Source organism: Pseudonaja textilis, chromosome 3 (assembly GCF_049901715.1).
Source record: "Pseudonaja textilis isolate UNSWEBS1 chromosome 3, rPseTex1.2, whole genome shotgun sequence".
In the NCBI taxonomy this organism is placed as follows: Eukaryota; Metazoa; Chordata; class Lepidosauria; order Squamata; family Elapidae; genus Pseudonaja; species Pseudonaja textilis.
The window spans coordinates 35,835,434-35,856,401 of record NC_141992.1 but is presented as its reverse complement, the minus strand read 5'-3'; the positions used below and the strand labels follow the sequence as shown (position 1 = coordinate 35,856,401).

General features: G+C 38.7%; 1 protein-coding gene and 1 long non-coding RNA gene across 14 annotated transcripts in view; one reads left to right on the top strand and one right to left on the bottom strand.

Moving 5' to 3' along the window:
- The window catches only part of NAV1 (neuron navigator 1), a 249,009-nt gene that overhangs the window by 24,418 nt on the left and 203,623 nt on the right, over positions 1-20,968 (bottom strand). For 5 of the 12 annotated variants that reach the window (XM_026713013.2, XM_026713016.2, XM_026713017.2 and 2 more), the window contains 12 exons: positions 20,120-20,417; positions 17,786-18,479; positions 15,176-15,631; positions 13,727-13,768; positions 12,024-12,172; positions 9,846-10,016; positions 8,699-8,751; positions 8,277-8,300; positions 8,083-8,160; positions 5,864-5,947; positions 4,695-4,806; positions 4,048-4,169 (listed from right to left, as the gene is read on the bottom strand). In XM_026713013.2, coding sequence (XP_026568798.1) covers positions 4,048-4,169; positions 4,695-4,806; positions 5,864-5,947; positions 8,083-8,160; positions 8,277-8,300; positions 8,699-8,751; positions 9,846-10,016; positions 12,024-12,172; positions 13,727-13,768; positions 15,176-15,631; positions 17,786-18,479; positions 20,120-20,417 — 2,283 coding nt within the window. The remainder of the gene's footprint in view (positions 1-4,047; positions 4,170-4,694; positions 4,807-5,863; positions 5,948-8,082; positions 8,161-8,276; positions 8,301-8,698; positions 8,752-9,845; positions 10,017-12,023; positions 12,173-13,726; positions 13,769-15,175; positions 15,632-17,785; positions 18,480-20,119; positions 20,418-20,968) is intronic. The other 7 variants (XM_087929271.1, XM_087929277.1, XM_087929274.1 and 4 more) reach the window with 4 other exon arrangements.
- LOC148126072 (uncharacterized) overlaps positions 1-20,968 on the top strand; it is a 77,965-nt gene that overhangs the window by 14,295 nt on the left and 42,702 nt on the right. For both annotated transcript variants that reach the window (XR_015742745.1, XR_015742744.1), the window contains exon 2: positions 14,794-14,900. This is a non-coding gene — a long non-coding RNA (uncharacterized LOC148126072). The remainder of the gene's footprint in view (positions 1-14,793; positions 14,901-20,968) is intronic.

The following is a 20,968-nucleotide window of genomic DNA, read 5'->3' as shown; positions in this document are numbered from 1 at the left end:
AGCATGTCTGGGAGATTCCAAAGCAATAATGTATCTGTTGCAGGTTAGGGAAAATGCAGATATGTGGTAGGTCCTTCTCTCCCCACCCCCAAGCAGCTAGTATAGGAATGTAAATAAATGCCCTTATTATCTGCACGCAAATAAAGTAAACTATATTCAGACATGTCCAAGACTGAAACTTGGACATGTCTGAATATGCACTAGAGTCAATAATCAGCAACAACAATGGCAAAGATCAACTGAGATCTTACATATAATTGCTGCCATTGTCTAATGTGTCAGAATGTCTAATGTATCTGAAAGAGATTAGTTCAAAGGGTTCTGGAATTTTAGCAACAAGAATCTTGCCTCTCATGGGAAGCAAATGAGGGCAGGGTTTTATCTGTGCGCAAAAACCTTTAAAAAGGTGAACAGAATGACATTTGGATAACAGGTTTATAATCTAATTATAATGCACTACCACTATCTCTTTAGATACTTGGATTCTTAGGAGTAGGCAAAACGCATGTCAGAAGAGCTGATGCTTTCCCTGTGGCTATTTGGGAAGGGAACTTGGTTAGGTTACAAGTTTCTTATAAACATGCCATAGTTGATTCCTTGGATCTAATGGTTGCTTTTTTCAAAGCAGAGGAAAAAGATACCGAGGAAAGTCTGAGCATTCAAAAGGTTCTAGTGGTAGTCACCATATTTCAGCGGATCTAGTCTTTGCTTGGGAACTTTTTGTATGTCTATAGGTCTACCATAGACAAAGAAACGAGGTATACACATAAATTTAAGATCTTTATCCAAGGAATTAAAAACAAACAGGAAAGGGAAAGGGAGAGAAGATTAGAATTCATGCATTTCTTCTTGTCACCATGATAGGCAAAGAAGTGATTGTACCGATAACATGCACTCTATTTGTCACACATTCAGACATGAGTTCTATCATTAAGTTATGTTGTTAAGAGCACCATTTTATTCTTGTCTTAGTCAGAGGAGGATTAGGAAGGAACAGGAAGGAATAATAAGATGATTTTGCAATATTGCTGATCATGTCAAGGATAACCAGCGGTATTTGTAAAATGCCACAACATCAAACAGCCACATTTTCTCAGCTTACTGGATGCGAATAGACCCTTGTGATGCTTATAAATTCATCCAATTATAAAGCACTATCCTCCTGGACATTATACCTTTGGAATTTAAATATGCTCCAACAGTCAATTCTCCATGCCTATCTTTCTTGAAATCTGATACCGATTTATCACATTTACAAATAAGGCTAGGCTGCTTCCTTTGCCCTTAGACTGTATAAGCCCTTTCTAGTTTTAACAGAAAGATATTCATCAGAAAAGGGAACTAAAAGTTGAGTATATTCATCTTGTACTCCAAAGCCTTGCTATTAAAAGACCAAAGAAGCAGACTTTTCTTTCCAAAGTATAGATAAAAATATTTTTAAAATAAGAAAATAGTTGCATGTTTTTCTCATATGAAAGGACTAAATAACGCATGACTTTAATCATGCTCAGGCAGAGCATGCAACATGCACGCATACACATACTCACACAAACACAAAACAAGCATCAATTCATATGTGTATTGAGACAGTAGCAGGAAGAACGGCCACTGTAATGGGTGGAAGATAGCACTGTAATGGAAAATAGGGTTTACTCTAATTATCATACTTCTAATCTGCCCATTAACCCAATTCTTGGGGCAGATCACAGAAGTGCTATTTTTCTCCCTCCAGCCAGTCCCTGGAGCAAAAGGGGGAAGAAAACTAACTCATTGAATTGTTCTCTTGTTTAGCTTCAAATGGCAGTTACTAGCATCTAGGACTTGGAATGGGACAACTCACCACAGCCAAATGGCCACAGCTAACTTACCAAGGCCAACTCACCATGGCCAACTTTCCATAGAACAATTCAACTGTTAAATTTAATTATTTAAAATATTTTTTAAAAATATTTTAATTTTTCTCATTCACATTTCATTCTGTTCCTCCTTTGGCATCCTTTCTTTAATGATTATATTCAATCATTTCTTCAATATTAGTGTAAACTCTTGTTGCACAGCAAATTGTCCCATGACGAATTGCTCATGGAAAGTTGTCCCACAGTGAGTTGGCTATGGCAAGTTGGCCAAGTGGGGGGAGCTGTCTTAGATCCTCTAGGGCTTGTTTTTTGTTCATTTCAGCATGCTGCAAACAAGATCCGACCTCATTAGTAACAGCAATGGGTCTGTTTCCAAAATGGAAGGCCACTTAGGGAGGGAGGTATTGCTTGGAAGAACCATTCCTGATAAGCTTTGCCCACACAGAAATAAAAGAACTGTCATAAGTTTTGAATCTTGTTTTTGGGTCATTGAAACTAAATAAGCCTAAATATCAAGAGACCCAAACAAAACTAATATTGAATATGAGAAGCATCATCAAACTACTGGAGTTACTTTTATTATTATTTATTTAAAGCTTTACTTATATCCTTCAACCAAAAAATTTAACCACTTATCAAAAAAGTCACATGATGATATTTCGCCTCAAGTTAACATAATCATTTCTAAATTGGGAACTTTTCCTTAACGTAAGAGGAATTGTTTAACTTGTGCGCACTCTCTCTCTCCCTTCAGCTATCTGTAGAACTATTTCTAATGATCAAAAACTATTTCTAATGATCAAAAATCTATTCATCTAAATATACTTCCTTCTCTTATGACATCTATATTAATGCTTCTATGTACTACAAGACTGGAACACAGTCTTTAAAAACAAACTACAAATAGGAATTAACAAATTAACAAATACTGATTAACAAATACTGGTTTGTGATTTAAGAAATAATGGTTTGTGATTAACAAATACTGGTTTGTGATTAACAAATACTAGTTTGTGAAAAGCACAATGTTTTTCAGAGTGAAGAGAATTAGGGCAGATTGAAAATAATATTACCAACAGATATGAAACTTTCCCCCAATCCCAGTGCAGTGCCTCTTACAGTATGACTTGGCAGTGCAAGTATATGAGCAAATGGGACGGTTAGTTTCACAAGTGTTGAGCTGTCCCATATACAATGGAGTGACCAAACGGGAGTAAAACATAAGGAAAGGACCAGGAAAAAGGTGGAAGGGAAGTTCCAAGCTTACCTCATAGACCTGAAAATAAAAAAGTGTTGTAGATCAGCATTGAAGGAAGAAAAGGGAAAAAAAAACAGTAGAGCAAGACTTAATCATGCACTCAGCTCAGAGCTCCCTGCCCAGAAGAAGCAGGGATGTCCAGCATACAGAGGTAGAACAGACTCTTATCCAGTCTTCCTAAAGGGAAGACACACATACTGGGCAGAGAGCTGGCAGTATATAGCTCTCCTCGGAAGAGTGGGAAATACCAGAGCTGTAAGGGTAACATACAGGAAAAATAAGGACTCACATTAGAAGCACAAATAGTGACTTGTCATGCAAAAAAAAAAAAAAAAAGAAACAGTTGTGAAGAATTAAGCATTCTAATGCTTCTAATAATTGCACATTATTCTCTGTCTCAGAATGTTTCACTTCAATTACTTTTCTTTTTAAAGAGGAGCCTAATAACTGAGACTTTTCTGTTCTATGTTCTGGCTCAAAACAAATTGTTGGAATGAGAACAGAAAAACATCAAAGAATTAAAAGATAGAGATGGGATTGAGTGGGCAGAAAAAAAGGCATATTGGGTACCTTTTAAGTGCATGTGTTTGTTTTTAATAAAAATCCATAATGAAATGAACATCACTTCCCTTGATCTGCTAGGCCATCATAATTAAATATTATTGGCGTATACTTCATAGGCCATTGCTTAGAAGTGGATGAATTCCAGCTGTACCAAGCAATTTTACGTTTGAATTCAAGAACAAAATGCAAACTAAAATTCTGTCCGAAATATTTTTTCCAAGCAGGTATAGCTATTGCTATAGGTAAGAATCCTGGAATAACCATGATTGTCATTCTATTACCTATTCTGACAAAACACTACCGGATTTCATATTCACAAACTGTAGAAGTAAACTTAATTTCCTTGGCTTCACTTGTATCTTGACCTACCCAGCTTTTCTTCTTCTTCTTCTTGGCATCTGCATCTTTGCCACTACCAATGCTAGAATGGCTGGTGATGCTATTCAGGCTGGATATACTATCTGATGAGTTTTGCCTCTTGATCCGTAGTTCTGGACAATAAGGAAAAGAAAAGACCCATTCAGAATGTGCTTATAGACTTGTGCTATAAGTGCTTATAGACTTGTGCGATACTTTTGCATCATTGCATTCCCTTCAGCTTTCAGACTCAACTTCAAACTATGTTAAGTATAAAAACACAGACATATATTAAATAGAAAAACAAGGAAGCACAGTTTTAAAAATCCCATCTCTCTTCTGTAGTCTGTTTCCATTAATTTAATAATATCTCAGAAAGGTTAGAATTCTGCATGAAAAACAATCAGCTTATTTATCTGAAAGATACTAACTCAGACTCAGAATAGGGAAGTGGAGAATACTAGGGAAAGAGATGGATAAGTGCAATACGCATTCAATACCAAGAATTGGTTGGCTATATTTAGAGAAAGATGCATATTGCTTTCCCTCTGCCTAGTAGATTCGGGCATTGACCGATGCTGACACACACAAATATACACCAAATCTATCATGGAGAAGATGCAGATAAAAATATTATGAGCATCAACCATTGTCCTCACCTTTGGGTGTAATATCAGTTCCATTCAGGGCCCCTTGGATAACAGCCTGGGCTTCTGAATTCTTCTTCTTCAAGAAATCAATAGTTTCCCGCAAATCCAACAACTCAGTGTCCTGAAAGACATTGTGTAATGTGTTAATGTCTTGGGTTTTATGCTTTCACTAGGAATTCTTATGAATAATATTAGCGAAAATCTTTTTTTTTTCTAATCCTTATATTCCAAACAGTATAAAGAAGCTACATCTTTCCAGGATTTTAATTTCTCAAAACAATACCAGCATAATGTTTCTTTTAGGGAAGAATGGTTCAACTTTCTGAAGATAGTGTCCTAGATTTTGAAGTAGATATCTATCAGTAAATCAGCTAATTAAGCATGAGAAAAGGATTACTATACTATTGTACTTCTTTTTCTGTCTTTTAAAGAGACATAAATAACAGTAACATGACTGTGGCAAAAACTCATCAAAAACATAAATGATTACATCCTGTAGACTGCCTAACCGTATTCCAAGAAGCTGGGGAAAAATGGAAAAGTATCTAGTATTAAATAAGCAAGGCGGGAATCAATTTGATAAATGTATTGCCAAATTGCATGCATTGATCTCCTGAGTTGTAAATTGTGTCATCAGGTGGCAGTATCTGAATGACTCTAGTTAATCTTGAAAAAGCTTTGTAGAGACACACCTGATAGGAAAAATCCCAGGGCTACAGATTAGACTGGAAATTGGGAGGGGGAAAACACAGAAGACCACTTCCATATTGTGGCCCAAAATACAACACAATTATCTATACAATTGCTAGGAGTCAAATCTGACTCAAGGTAAACTTTACCTTTTTATATACCTAGTAATTCACCCCATTGAAGAAGTATAAACAAATGCCTGACACTGGAAAACAAATTATTATTTAAACAAAGCCGAAAGTTTTATGATCCAAGTCTCTAGACCCAGAAGCAGAGGTGGTTTTCTTTCCTATACTGAAAGCTTTTGCTTTCAGCTGAACTTGGGTCATATTGCCTAATATCAATTCCCAAGAGAAGTAAATAATAATTATAATTTTCTGCTTCTTCTTTCACCATCTACAATCCCGAGAGGTTAAAAAAACCCTGTTCTTGAACAGGAAAGCTAAAGTGACTTCTTACTGCTCCTCTTCTCTGATCTAATGACTCACCTTTTCTTCTGCAGTCTCTGCCAATTGCCGCAGACGGGATGTCATGTTTACTAGACTTTGTTCGAATGCTGCTACTAAGTTAGCCTGGTAAGATAAAGAAGAGCCAAGTTTAGTCACAACCCAATCAAAGTACATAAAATAATACCAAGGTCATGATTTGACAAACTTTTTACCAGCAGGGAATGAAAACTAGTTCCAAACTTCTGAACCTATAACTAAGAGGAGTAAAAATGTGCTTCTCGTAGATTAAAAGCTCTGACTCTCTCTATTATTTACCTCCCATAGCTAGTTCTGAGCTGCAGATAGTATGACAGTCAATGAATGTTGGCTTCCTTCAAAGATGCTTCGGGCACTGGCTTCCAGGTGTGGATCTAGACAAGTTAGATGTCCCTACAAGCATCTGTTTGAGTAGGGACATCCGTATGAGAAAGACTGGTCAACAGATGGGAAGTTCTAACTAATGAAATTTTCTCTGGGGAAAGAGAGATCAAGAGATGATCCACTTGTGTTCTGGATAGCTAATCTGCTCAAAACCACTATGCAACCTCTATGGACATTTGACCTGCAAAAGCCTTGGCTTCTTAAGCACTTCTGGATGTATATCAATTTACAACTTGAGAGAGATCTTACCAATATGAAAGAATAAAGACGCTTGATGAGTAGCTTTGTTTTTTGGAATAGTGCATCCATTTTTGGTCACTATGATATAAAAAAGGCTATTGAGACATTAGAATGAATGCAGAGAAGAGCAACAAAGATGATTACGTGACTAGAGCTAAAACATATGAAGAACAGTTGCAGGAATTGGGTATATCTAATCTAATAAAAAAAGGACTCGGGTGACATGATAGTAGGGTTCCAATATTTTAGGGCCTGTCATAAGGAAGAGGAGTTCAACCTATTTTCCAAAGCACCTGGAGGCAGTACATGAAGCAATGAATGGAAACTAATCAAGGAGAGAACCAACTTAGAACTAAGGAGAAATTTCCTGACATACCTCCAAGGTCCCTTCCAATTGTTATTCTGTTAAACTATCTTAAAGAATTTAGACTTAAAAACAGAAAGCTTAACAAGACTGTGATTTAAGAATGTTTGGAACAAATAAAAAGGACAGCAATTTTAGAAAACTAGAAGAACATTCTTTTGTTTGATAAAAGTGCCTTTGATAATAGTAAAATTAACTAGACAATCAGACTGGATCTTCTTGGGAATGTTGATTGTTTAGTATTAAGGAAAGTAGGTACTTGGTAGATTTTATGAAATAAGATAAGGGTAATATGAGCCTTAGAGTATGACTGTGGCTACAAAGAGACTAAAAGTGCTAAAGACTAAGAAAAGCAAAACAGGAAGATTACTTTCAGCCTAGTAATTGACATACTTTTACTTTTGGCCATAAATAATACAATGACAACCACAGGAAAAGAAGCAAAAATAGGAATGAAAAGGAGGGATTCATTACAGATAAGGCCAGATTTATGGCAGAAAATTTGGCAAGAGAATGACTGAAACAGTTGCCAATAATTTGGATGCTTTTAAAAAGGAAATGGAAGAAAGATTTGCAGAGATAAAAATGAATATGAAAGATGATATTCAGAAGATTGAAGAATCTGTAGAACAATTGTCTGGAGATGTAAAACAAATTAATGATAAAATAGAAATTGTGGAAAGTCAGACTGAAGTTGTAAGAGCAGAAGAAAGATTTGGATATAACCTGGGATTACTGGAACTGAGAGAAAAACAATTTTGTTTAAAATTTAGAGCAATTCCAGAAGACCACAGGGAAGATATCAAAACAATATTTCCAGGATCATCTTCCAGAATGAATGAATATAACCCAACATTTCAAAAGTTTCAAAGATGCTGTACTAGTGGAAGAATAGAAGGCCAAGAGAGGGTGCTATTGCTACATGACAGACACAAAAGCTTAATATCTTTTCTAATGTTCAGTGATAATTTACTGCGGTTGTGCAGCAATACAATCCCGTTAGAACTCTGGAGTACATGGTTCATTTGTTTAGAACAGCTAAGCTTTGCTAGGATGCCTGGAAACTCTAGGGAAAATTGAACTTTCATTCTTTTATTTCTTTTATTTTGCCTAAACTACTTATGAACGCAATAGGAACGTAAGCGTATAATTGGTTAGTCTTGAAATTTAAAAAAGCATTTAGATTCCATGGAAGGAGGACACATTATGCTGCTGCACCAATTTGGCTACTCACATTGGCTGAGAGCTGGGTTGTCAGTGTGGCTACTTTCTCTTGGGATGATTCCAATTCACGGCGCAGTTTGCGGATTTGCTAAAGGAGAAAGAGAAAAAAGGCAGGAAAGTTAGGAAGCAGGAGAATTGCTGGCTCTCCACCAAAGGTCAAGAGCAGATTAGCAGTAGAAAGTAAAGTGAGGGTCTTTACTGTACCTCTGACTGCATCCTCTCCTCAGCCTGGCAGCACATAATGGGGTAGAGGAGAGACAGAGAGGCAGGCAGTTAGGGTGAAAGTAATAGAGGCATTCCCAGGCAATACAAGTGATCAGGCATTCCCAGGCAACACAAATGACCAGCCATGCAAAGAACCCAGCATATGCACAGACATTTCTCTATTTTGCTGTCATTCCTCTGCCTCCTCTTCTCATTATACCTTATAATTTATGGCAATACTGCAAAGTATAGTGCTATGCAATGCTACTGTTCCCAAGGGTGACAAGTGCCAAACCCTCAGTCAACTTTGCCTACACTTTCTCTTGGAAAGGTTGTAGCTAGAGATCACCCACAGGGCAAGGGGGAAACACAGAGAAAGTGAAAGATGGCACAGAGTATATGATAAAGGGGGCACAGCTTACTGAGGAATAAGTTGACGAAGCACTGGAGGCCAGGGACAGCACAGATCCATGAACTGTAATCAAGAGAGAAAGAGAGAAACTGGTCACAAAGTTTCTTCAACTGCCTTTCAGGTGGATTATTATTGACCACCAAGTGATCCAGTAGGAGTAGCACGGTGAGGGGAGGTAAGATGGCAGTTTGCAGGGGGAGGGGAGGAAGGAGTGAGTTAACAACATCAAGAGTTCACATGATGGCTAATATGGGAAATCGGGTCAGAAAACAGAGGCAGCAATTATTATTATTATTTTACTTCTGAATGCTTGGCTACAAGGTTTCCGTGATGAAAACATTAAATTTTTGGTGTTTCATGCTTTTTCTTAGAGTAGGAGTTTTTACTTAAGTTAAGATATAAACCCCAAAGTATAGTTGCCAAAGTAGAAGTTATGCTTTTCATGCAACTACAGAACCAGAAATACAAAACCATACTGATATCCAGATGGTTATAGACAATCCCTCATTGCAACCTCATCCCCATTATCTACTGTGAAAATTGGTACTTTATCACCACTTGGCAGCAGTGTGGTCTTCTTTATAGCAAGGGTCCCCAACCCCCGGGGCGTGGCCCACTACCGGGAGCCATGGTCTATTTGGAAACAGGCCACATGAACAGCGGGCCAGCGCATGTGCATACACCCTGGCCTACTGCTCGCAAGGCCGTTCTCCTCTCCCTCCCCCTAGCTGGGCCACCAAGCTGCAAACTGGGGGCTGCTGCTTCATAGTAAAGTGTTCTGGACCATCTGGAAGTGCTAGATATCCCATTTAAAATATAATTTAAAAAGGGAGAAGAACCAGTAATAAATCTAGAAACCAGCTGTGGCTCATGCAAGGCTGATATAACTGCAATTCCTTACTACCAAATCCTAGTTGATGATACTGGACATGCATGCATAACTAAGAAATCAGATCATTAGATTATTTTAATCCCTTACTCTATTTTGCTGCCCCATAAACAAAATAACAATTGTAACAACCACTCCCTGCACTGCCACCTGTCAGCACAGCTTGTACTCTTGAGAAATTCTGATGTGCAGAATTACTCCAACTATATCCTTGCATCGTTACTATGGAAAAGTTTCTTATCCTCCTAGCTGGGTGCAGGACTCTCACCATCATCCACAGGGTCGCGGAAGGAGCCCGAGCGGATCATGCCCTTGGGTCGATCTGCCAAGGAGAGGGTGCTGCCCATGGGGGAGGCGTTGTAGAGCTCGAAGGTGGAGTCATGAGTGGGAATGCTGTTAGAACGGGTGATCCTTGGGGTGTTGGCTGCCGTGGGACTCACTGCAGGAGAAGGGGGCAGGGAGAAGAGGGGAGTCAGAGCAGCTCAAAGCTAGGGATGGGGTCTAGGAAGCAAGGAGCACTCTATATGGGGCTAGCAGCCAGGATCGAGGTGGGGAAAGATAAGGACAAGTTAAATGTGCATCACACCTTGCATAAGATCTTTTATAGTTGCATCAGTTTTACTAGTTTGACTTGGGTTGTTATGGTGACTTGGGAGAATATTTGACTCTCAAGCCTATTTAAATGTGAAATAATTTTAATTGACTAAAGCCCATTGACAGATAGTACAGACTACCCAGTACCTGTTTATACGTTCCCATTTTAAAAACTTTAAAATAATAAATTTATTGCATCAACAACAAAATTACAAAGGTAAAAAATAAACTGCATTTTTTATTAAACGGGAGAGGCAAAGAAGATGCAACAATAAATAATATGTGTACAAAGGAGCCTAAGCCTATTGTGTAGAATATTTCATTATCATTCTTTAAATCTTATTACCTTTATCCCTAATTGGAGAACTGAATTTGCTCAAATTTATCAGGAGGCTGATTTATCTGGCTGCCCAACTCATACACTGTGACTTTGGGTTTGGGTGGCTTACAACGTTATTCCATATTCTTAGCTGCTTGTGTGTTCTTAGCAATTCAATAGGCATAAACTAAAGAAACCTTGATCTGTAATCTAAAACAGAGAATCAGTTTGGCATAAGTGGTTAAGGTTCCAGGCTAGAAACCAGGAGACTGTGAGTTCCAGGAAACTGGTTTTGTTGGTGCAATAGGTTGAAAAGTCAGATATAAAAAACATTTGGTTTAAAATTAGTTTAGTCACATGGGGGAGCTTCCAAAAGCTTGCTTCAAAAAAAATGAAGCTTTACTTCCAAAATGTCAATGTTTCCTCTGAGTGACAACTCTGAGCTCATTCTTGATGAGCAAGTTGAAATTCATAGCAGCCTATCACGTTGCAATTTGTCAGGCTTTAATAATATTCTCTCATGATGCCCAGAGCCTCAATGCAAAGTAGGTGTAACATTTGTTTTGATGCTTATTTCTTCCTCACCTAATCTCATTTTGACACAAGCACACCAACAGTTCAAGTCTCATCTTAGCCATAAAAGCCAGATGGGTGAATTTGGGCCACTCTTTCTTAGCCCAACCAACCTATTTGGTTGTTGTTGTGGGGAAAATAGGAGGAGGAAGTTGTGTGGGATATGTTTGCTACCTTGAGTTATTTGTAAAAAAAACAACAACCAAGGGCAGGATACAAATTTTTAAAAATTAAATAAAATAAATCAAAACTTTTGTTTAACCCGGACTAAATTACTTACTTATTTATGAGGTTGAAAAGTGCAATGTCATGTGACTTATGCTAACTATTGACTTATGATGGCAGTTGTTGATAAGCAAATCTTGCAGTTCTTAGATGACTGGTTGTATTTCTCCTTGTTCAGCACCATTGTTACTTCACAATAGTTGGTGCATGAGTGATTGTTAAATAAAGACTGCCTGTCTATTCTTCAAGCATTTTATTATTACTGCTTGCCCCCTTATTTGTAAATTTACTACTGCAAATGAAGTCATGCTTGGTCACTAAAGATTCAGGGAGATACTCATTGCTATTTTTTCTGGAAATTAAAAGGTAAGTTCAGGCTTACTCAATAACCCGTGTAGCAAATAGGGTTTTGGGAAATCACAGAAATATAGTCCTTCCATATCATCAGGAATATAGGAGGGAGGAGTTGCAGAAGTTTCCATGTGAGGTTTCACCTCAATCATTGTCCCATCCAATTTCTATAAGCTATTCAAGCTATCGCTAAAATTTCTTGCAAGGCGTTTTTCTGATATGAGGCCATTTTTGGATTGTGGGTAGGTTAGAAAGGTGCTAGAAAGAAGAAAATTAAGGAATAAAATTTGAAAAGTGGCATAGCTTCTGTTGGATTATACTGATTTAGAACAATTGACCTCTAAGGTTTCCTCTTCTAAAAAAGCAAAACAAAAGGTGACTAACCAATATTTGTGAGTGGAGTTTTCCCAACCAGTGGCATGGAGAGAGCAGGAGGAGAGGGTAGTTCAGAGGCATCGTCCGATTCTTGCATTCCTCCAATTGTATGTGAGTGTCGCCTTTCCTTGGTCTCTTCCTGGGGCTGGATTTGATACCTGCCATAACCAAGAGATAGAGAGGGGATTAAATGAAAGGAAGTAATTTGAAAAGTGCCACAACAATGCAGTTTAACATAATTAATTTAGCCAGTTCCTATTGCATTAGGCAGTTTTCTTTTAAAACAATTCTCTTCTTGCAAATGTATTCATTTATCGCATTTCTATACCATCTGTCTCATTTAAGTGACTCAGGGTGGTTTACAATAAAAAGAATTTTAAAAAATTAAATTAAAAATTAAATTAAAATCACTGCTCTATCTCTATGGGGGATTATTGAAATCTAATGGTGCAATTTTTATATTCAAAGAAATCAGTTTAAAAGAATAGACTGTAATCTAAAATTATAAAATATAGGTAAAGGTAAAGGTTTCCCTCGCACATATGTGCTAGTCATTTCCAGCTCTAGCGGGTGGTGCGCATCTCTGTTACAAAACCAAAAAGCCAGCGCTGTCTGAAGACGTCTCCATGGTCATGTGGCCAGCATGACTAAATGCTGAAGGTGTACGGCACGCTGTTACCTTCCCACCAAAGTGGTCCCTATTTTTATACTTGCATTTTTCCATGCTTTCGAACTGCTAGGTTGGCAGAAGCTGGGACAAGTAATGGGAGCTTACTCTGTTACATGATGCTAGGGATTTGAACCGCCGAATGCTGACCTTTCTGATCGACAAGCTCAGCATCTTAGCCACTGAGCCACCATGTCTGCTTTGGGAGAAATTAATAGGTCCTAATTCTAGAATTATGTTAAGGAAGTATGGCTTATAGGAAGATAATAAGCTTTTTGGTATTTTCTTATGGATGCTGGATATGTCATCATCATTATCCAAGATATCATTCTTAAAGGAATTTTATGAAAAGAGATAAATCAGGATTAGAGTTATAATACTTATCAATACAACGATGCTAAAGTAAGCCAACTTACCGGGTCACAGTTCATATAATTATTATAATATATATTTGAACTCAACAACAGAAAGAAGTATTTTTATTGCTATGCACTTGCAAACTGAAGTTTTAACTTTTTTTTAAAAAAAGTCTTACAATTCACTTAAAAATAAATTTTTTGAAAAACCATTTCAATAATGCAATGACATTTCAATTGCAGCTTTCAGAAAAATAACAAAAGACATATGGTCAGAGAAATATCAGAATCTATCCAGTAAAATCAATGAGAGTTGTTAATCACGGCTATTCAATGAGTTCAATGCAACTTGATGTAATCTATTACAGTTGGAATTGCTATATCAGATATGATCAAGAACAGAGTCAAGAAGTCAAGCTGTAACCAGACCTCCAGTGTTATAGAATTTGAACAGAAAAAGAGTGGACTATAATTATAAATTACCATCGTGAATTGATTTGCTATGGCCTTCTGACTTTCCAATGCTGTAGAATTTCGTTTGTTGCTTAAGTAATGACTATGCAACTGTTATACAGCTTTGGGATGAGATAAACTCACACTTTCTTTGATCTTTTTTCACTATCATAAGTATAGGAAGTTAGACATTTTTTACTGTTTTACTGGTAATAAATAATAGGTAACACAATTACCTCAGTCCCTTCTTGGGTAACGTATTCCGGTCACGGTTAGAGCTGCAGGAAGAAAAATGAGCAGTAGTGCTTGTTCATTATTGGCTTGAATCCAGCTATGGTTCCTGATAAGCAGTAAACTGATCGTGAATTTTGGGGAATAGATCCAATCAGGCTTCACACAAGCCCAGAGTCTGTATTTGCACCAGCTGAGCCACTGCAACTTTGCCATGTATGCAAACAAAAAAATTATGAGCTAAAAATTATGGTGGGTTTTAAAGGGTTTCTTCCTGTATTGGAATGTTATAAGCTTTTTTCATCTTTTCATCTTACTTTTTAATTAGATTAAAGGTAAAAACTCCCATAAGCTGAACCTGGTAGAATGTGCAAATGAAGCACATCCTTGTGAGTTGTTTGGCTGTGTGGAAGTGATTTAAACTTGCAGTTTCTTACAGAACTTTTTTTTTCACTTTCAGGTCTAGCTGAAAGCCTTGGTATTCCTCAATTTGTAACTGGTTGTTTAATGACAATTTGAAGTTATGATGGCTTGGAAAGAATGCTTTACACTCTGTAAAAAACTTTGGGCCATCATAAAATATTGCATCACTCCAGCTCCAGTCACATGACCATGATCTGCTCTCTGCTGCCTTCTCCAGAAAGTCAATGGGGAAGCTGGCAGGTTGCAAGCTATTGCAACCTGCCATAAATTTCCCCTCCCTTCCATGCGCAGAGAGGGTGGAGTGAGAAATTCTTTGTTGGACTGCGGAAATAAAGTTTGAATCTTCAGAATCTCAGTTTGAGTTCCTTTCTACATATGGAGTAGGGGGGAGAAGCTCCTGCACAATGCAGGAGAGGTGAAGATGGGATCTTTGTGAACTCTGCTTCATCTCTCTATTGCAGTGCATGAAGTCCCTTCCATGCAAGGAGAAAAGCTGCCCGCCCTCCTTTGGAGGCAGCTCTCTTATTCTGTCCAATTAATGACGTATATATAGTTGCTCAATGACTGCAGCTGGGAGAGCTGAAATTGAAGTTACTGAGCAAAACAGTCACGTAGGTTCTGTCTTAACAATCACTTTATTCTATGACAGATTCCAGCCCCAACTGTGGTCACAAGTTGAGGACTACCTATAGCCTCTCATCCAAGTCTTATTCAGGTCTGATCTTGCTTCACTTTTACCAGATTAACCAAGATTGGGTAAGTGTTGCCACCTATTTATGAACTTATCTATTTCTATTTGTATCCAGCCTTTATTATTTTTATAAATAACTTCAAGGTAGTGAACACATCCAACACACCTTCCATCTCTAATTTACCCACAACAAGTGAGTTGGGCTGAGAGTGACTGGCTGAAAGTCACCCAGCTGGCTTTCATGGCTAAGGTGAAAGGTCTCTTTCTAAAAGTTCTTATGGAACTCTATCATGAAAAATGTTCTCCCCATAGCAAAGGTAACCCATTTCTCTTCCTTTACCTTTCCAGGTGTGTAATTCTTGGGCTCCCAGTCCAGGCCATCTCACTGGACTCTTCCTCAGCAGCAACAGGAGGTGTAGAGGCAGTGGTAGGTGCAGCGGTGCTGCCTACAGAGAAGGCATTGTGGAGGTTCATAGGCATCTGTAAGGATTCCATGCTCCTGTGCAATCCAGAAAGCTTGGAGTACATGCGGGTTTCCTTGGGGATGCTGTAGCCCCCCATGAGCTCCAGGCCCTGGGAGAAGCTAGCAGAATTAATGTTAAGGACTGGAGCAGGGCTTGGTGTGAAGCATGACGTGAGATGGGTGCCCACATTTACAGTCGCTGGGTGTGACTCTTGCAGTTTACCACTGTGCATCTGATGGAGATCGTTTGAAGAAGGGAGATCTAGACTGTTAGAGTTCACCTTGTCCAAGTTTGCCAAAGAAGGGGCTTTTACATAGCTTTTGGCAGCTGACCTACAAAAGAGGAGAACAGTATTAGGACTAAGTTTGGTATAGTGCAGAGGTCTCCAAACTTGGCAACTTTAAGACTTGTGGACTTCAACTCCCAGAATTCCTCAGCCAGCTATGCTATGCTGGCTGAGGAATTCTGGGAGTTGAAGTCCACAAGTCCTAAAGTTGCCAAGTTTGGAGACCCCTGGTATAGTGTCTGACATTGCATGCCATGATCGCTTAATGTATTGTGAAAACAGTATATCTAGCACAAGTACATTAAACATTTTAATATGATATAGAGAACAACAACACTCATATAGGAATCAAATGCATCAACTTCACTATCCTGTTGATTTGGGAATATCAGGATCATAGCATATTTCAGCAACTGAAGAAAGTTTCCTTTCTGGAGATATTCCCATTACCTCAAGTCATCCCAATGCAATCAGGACTCAAACCAGATACTGAGTAATACTTTAAAAAAATTAAGGGTTCACATCAGAAGAATTCAAACTATTAGGCAGGGGTGTCAAACTTGCAGTGTCATGTTGTCATCATGTGAGATACCGTAACTCCCCCCCTTCATAAACCGGGGTGGGCGTGGCCAGTAAATGACATACCTGGCCCACTGTCCACGAGTTTGATACCCTTGCTCTATAGCAATTTAGTTCTGAACATATAATCACAGAAAAACTACAGAAACCTGCTTTTTCAGTCAGGCCTTTGGTTCATTTAACTTAATACTATTAACACAATACAAATAGCACTAATTGGCAAAAGCCTGCCAGAGTTTCAGGCAGAAATATTACACACTCTTAAAGATTCTGAGAGATTACATCTTGAGTTTAAGTTGCTTACAATATTTGCTTGGCAATATATAAAATGAAATATGCACTAATTAATAGTGTGGCTAGATATTCTTATAATATCTGCATTTATGAAATGCACTGCTCGAACAGAAAGCAGAGGTGGAATTCAGTAGGTTCTGATCAGTTCTGGAGAACTGGTAGTGGAAATTTTGAGTAGTTCGGAGAACCAGCAAATACCAGCTCTGACTGGAAAGTTTACAGTATCCTTCCCCTGCCACGCCCACCAAGCCACGTCCACAGAACCGGTAATAATTTTTTTTGAATCCCACCACTGACAGAAAGTAACAATTCAGTTTTGCAAGGTATTAAAAAGTGAAATGAACGAATTAGTTGTGTATTTGAACTATGGAATGAAGAGATAGAATATCCTATTTTGGAGATTCAGTGGTTCCAGTTCTTTAAAAATGTCACATATACTTATGATATATAATTGAAATTCATAAGAAAATGATATTTCATGCTTATTAGACCTCTCCAAGTGTTCAAAATATCAGATTCTTATGCTGGATATAGGAAATATTTATCTTGTTTCTTATATAAATGCATTTGATTTTTTCATAAATGAAAAACATCACCTTATATCTTATTGTATTATTTTTAGTCCTATGGTGACTCTTACCGAGTTTTCTTGTAATTTTGTTTTGATCAAGAATATTAAAATGTAGTTTCTCAGTTTTGTATTACCTGAAACGTTCCTCAAACTCTTTATACAAATCATTTATGTAAGTATTAAAAATAACCAAATTCTATTAAATTTCACTTGATACCTTAAATCACATTTCATGAAAAACAACTAATGAGCAATGTTTAGAATTTAGAAACTGGCCCAGATTCGATCTTGCAATCTTTAGAATGCTTGTTCAGGGAATCTATGGATCCACCTAACAGACATTCCACCTAGCCCATATTTATCATCTTCATCAAAACATCATATGTATTTTGCCTGATGCTTTGTTCTACTCATGGCACTCCAGACTCCACCATTTTATTCCCACAGTATTCTTGAATTAGAAAAAACACAAAACAAAGCACTAATCAAAATGACTTTTTTCCCCCTACTAACTAAATAACAAAAGTAAGCTCACTTTGTCTCCAATATGACAGGAAAGAATTATTGTGACTGGCAGACCATGAACTGTAGTACTATCCAAGAGCGGAAGGAATTATTCACTTGTTTTCATATTTAAAATCCCCTTTACAAGCATAAATAATTGCACAGGTATAATTAATTGCAATTATGTAATTGCCCTTACATAAATAATTGTGAACTGAAGCATCTTATTTTCTTCAAAACTGCTGTTCCTACCTGAGAGGTGTTGGCGGCAGCTCAGACTCTTTTGCAGGGATCTGGTGGCCACTTGAAGCTTTTGGGGTGCTTTCAGGAGAGCCCATGCTCTTGAGTGAGACAGAGTCAGAGTCTAGTGCCACTGCTTTGGCTTTGGCCTTCTCCTTCTCCCTGTCAGTCTGATTCACTGGCCCTGGAGTGCTCCGACTCGCCCCTATTTTAGAGGGTTCCTTGAGGCGTGAAACGGAAATACCCCCCTTGGCACTGAGGAGGCTGGGATCAATGTTGCTGCTGACAGGACGTGGGCCATTTCGTCCACCAGTGACACTCATGGAGCTAGATTTGGCAGGGCGTGGCAGGCTCCGGTACTGGATGTTGGTACGGGCCCCTGGTGCCATAAACCCTGGCTCCCCTGCATTGGAAACATCTAAGCTGGTTTTCCTGCCATTGATGGGTTTCACAGGGATACTGGAGTTCTTCTGGATCTTGCCAAGTGTGGCTGAGCCACCGGCTTGCATCACTGTAGCAGTACCCGTAGCAGGAGGGGGTTTTTTGTTGTAACCAAAGGAGCCAGCTGTTGTGGTTCGTGTAAGCCCAGAGGGAGGCTTCTTGGCATCTGATAGCCGATCTCGGCCAGCATCAGAAGATGAGCGTTGCAGGCCAGAATTTTTCACAAACAGTTTGTTTTTGTCTGTTGCTTTTGCTTCAGGCTTACCTGAGAGAGGGAAGGATTGATCAGGAAACAGCATTTGGAATAGATACAGAAAAAGATGTGCCTTTACACAGATCTTTGGATAATAAAAAGAAGTTATTTCTATTTTATTAGAAATCTTATTATTACATATTTTCCATACACACACACATACATTTATACATACATACATGTGTATATGTGTGCGTATATATATCTATACACACATACACACTGTATGTATGTTTGTGTATATCTATCTATCTCTATCTCTTTATCTATCTCTATTATCACTTCCTCTATCTCTCCTGACTTTATTATTTTTAATACATAGAACAACAGAGGAAGGAAGGATCTTAGAGGTCATCTAGTCCACCCCCCTGCTCGAGCAGGAGACTCTATTCCAAATATTAGCCCCTATCTAGGATTGAACTCATAGCCTCCTGATTGTGAGGCGAGAGCTCCACCTCTAGGCCACCGCACTGGACTTACTTTACTTTTACGGATCTCAAGGTAGCAAACATGTCCAACACACCTTCCTCCTCCTCTTTTCCCCGCAACAACTCTGTGAGGTAAGTTGGTCTGAGAGTGATTGGCCCAAGACCACCCAGCTGGATTTCATGTCATGGCCAAAGTAGAACTTTGAACTCAGTCTTTCGCTTTCTGGCCAGGTGCCTTAAAAACTAGACCAAACTTACTCTTAGCCTGAGTCTAATTTTGTCCATTGGCCATCCCTCCAGATAGCCAGAACCGATTTCTGTCCCTTTTCATTCCCAAAGCCCCATTCCACAATATGATCCTAATCCATTCCCATAGTCATGGCATGTCATCAAAAAACCTGATATTAGTTTGGTAAAGTGGTTAAAACGTCAGGCTAGAAACTGAGAGTTTTAGACCTGCCATAGCCAGAAAGCTAGGTGGGTAACCTGCAGTGAGTCACATTCTCTCTTTCCTAGGAAGGAGACATTGCAAACCATCTCTGAAAAACCTTGCCAAGGTTTTGGCAAGGACTTGTCCAGGCAGTCCTTGCAAGGACTTGTCCAGGCAGACTCCGAGAATTGGACACATTTGAATGGGAAAAAATACTCAGATGTAGTAATTGTTGCAGTTGCAACATTTTTGTTCAGAATAGCTTTTTTCATTCTGGTGCCCTTGGATTTCTACTGCACTAATCCTTCAACCATAATACTCAGTTGCCATGCTGCCTAAAAGATAATAAGGAATAGAAGGTTAAAGAATGTAGTAAGAAGGTGGTAAGTAAGAAGGAGTGTGTGAGAAAGAGGATGAAGGCAGCCCTTCTCTAATAATTTACAGAATATACACTGTATTGTAAATGCAGACAGTAAACTGCTTAGTTTGGCAAGATTCCGTCTAGAGATGTGATAAAAGAACTAAGCTTGGAAGGATCTCCACATGTTACTTTTGATTTGAGGCTTGACTTAGTCTGAAACATCTGAAGAACTTCAAATTGGAGGTAGCTGGTTTCAAAGTTCCTAACAGATACAACATAAATGAATAGTTGCTGAGGAACAACTACAGATTCAATAAAATATTTCTGGCCTTATTAGCTCCCTAGAAATAGTCATGCACTCCTGCTTAGACTCTGTAAACAAATGGGAAGCAAATACAAAGTGTAACAATATAGTTTCCAATGACAATCTCACCTGCCACTTTAAGAGTCTGGGCTGTGTGAGTAATGGGGGAGGTCACTGCCACAGGTGGTGCTTTGCCCTTCTTCAAGGAGCCTGGTGGGCCCAAACTAACAGGCTTTTTCAGCTCCCCACCTTTGGCAGGAGCTTCATCACAGCTTTCAGAACGTTCCCGTCGCCACTTGGAGGAACTGTGCTCCATTTTCAGGCTCCCGCTGTCATAATCCATCTTCTTCTGGGTCTTCTCCTCTGGTTCACCATACCAGTTCAGCCCACTCTCTGCCAATGACCGTTTCTCAGAATCTGTGCGTAGCTGCAGGGCAGAAAACACCGTCAATTGGAAATTTCAGCCTTTCCTTCTGTGATGCTCCCAGAGATTATCATCTGTCTGGTTCAGAAATACTATGACTTGGGGGCAAAAAGTCATAGGCCCTCGCTTCTATATTTCAAAATAATCCTCTTCACAGTGGGCCTGCCAAGGGATTGCCGGCATCTAAAGCACATATGCAGCCTTTATACTATCAAAGCCGCTAAAGCCTTTGAAAGCACTGGTTTTGAGGAAGAGGGGTCTGCAGAGGTCTTGTTTTGAAAGGCATATAGGCCCCTCATGCATTAAGAGACAGAATTCAGAGCAAGCACTTAGTATTTGCCAGATTTATATTCTTATCCATTACAATAGGCAGCACAACAAATTAGATGAATATGCACTGAATGGTTCTGCTGAAGTCAGTGTGGCCTACATCATGCAAGGTTAATATTAACCTTAATGATTTTAATGCAACTACTGTAACTGTAGTTAAATTCAGATCCAATCCAGTATTTTAAGAAAAGATGCACAGATGAAAGAAGAATTTAAAAAATTTC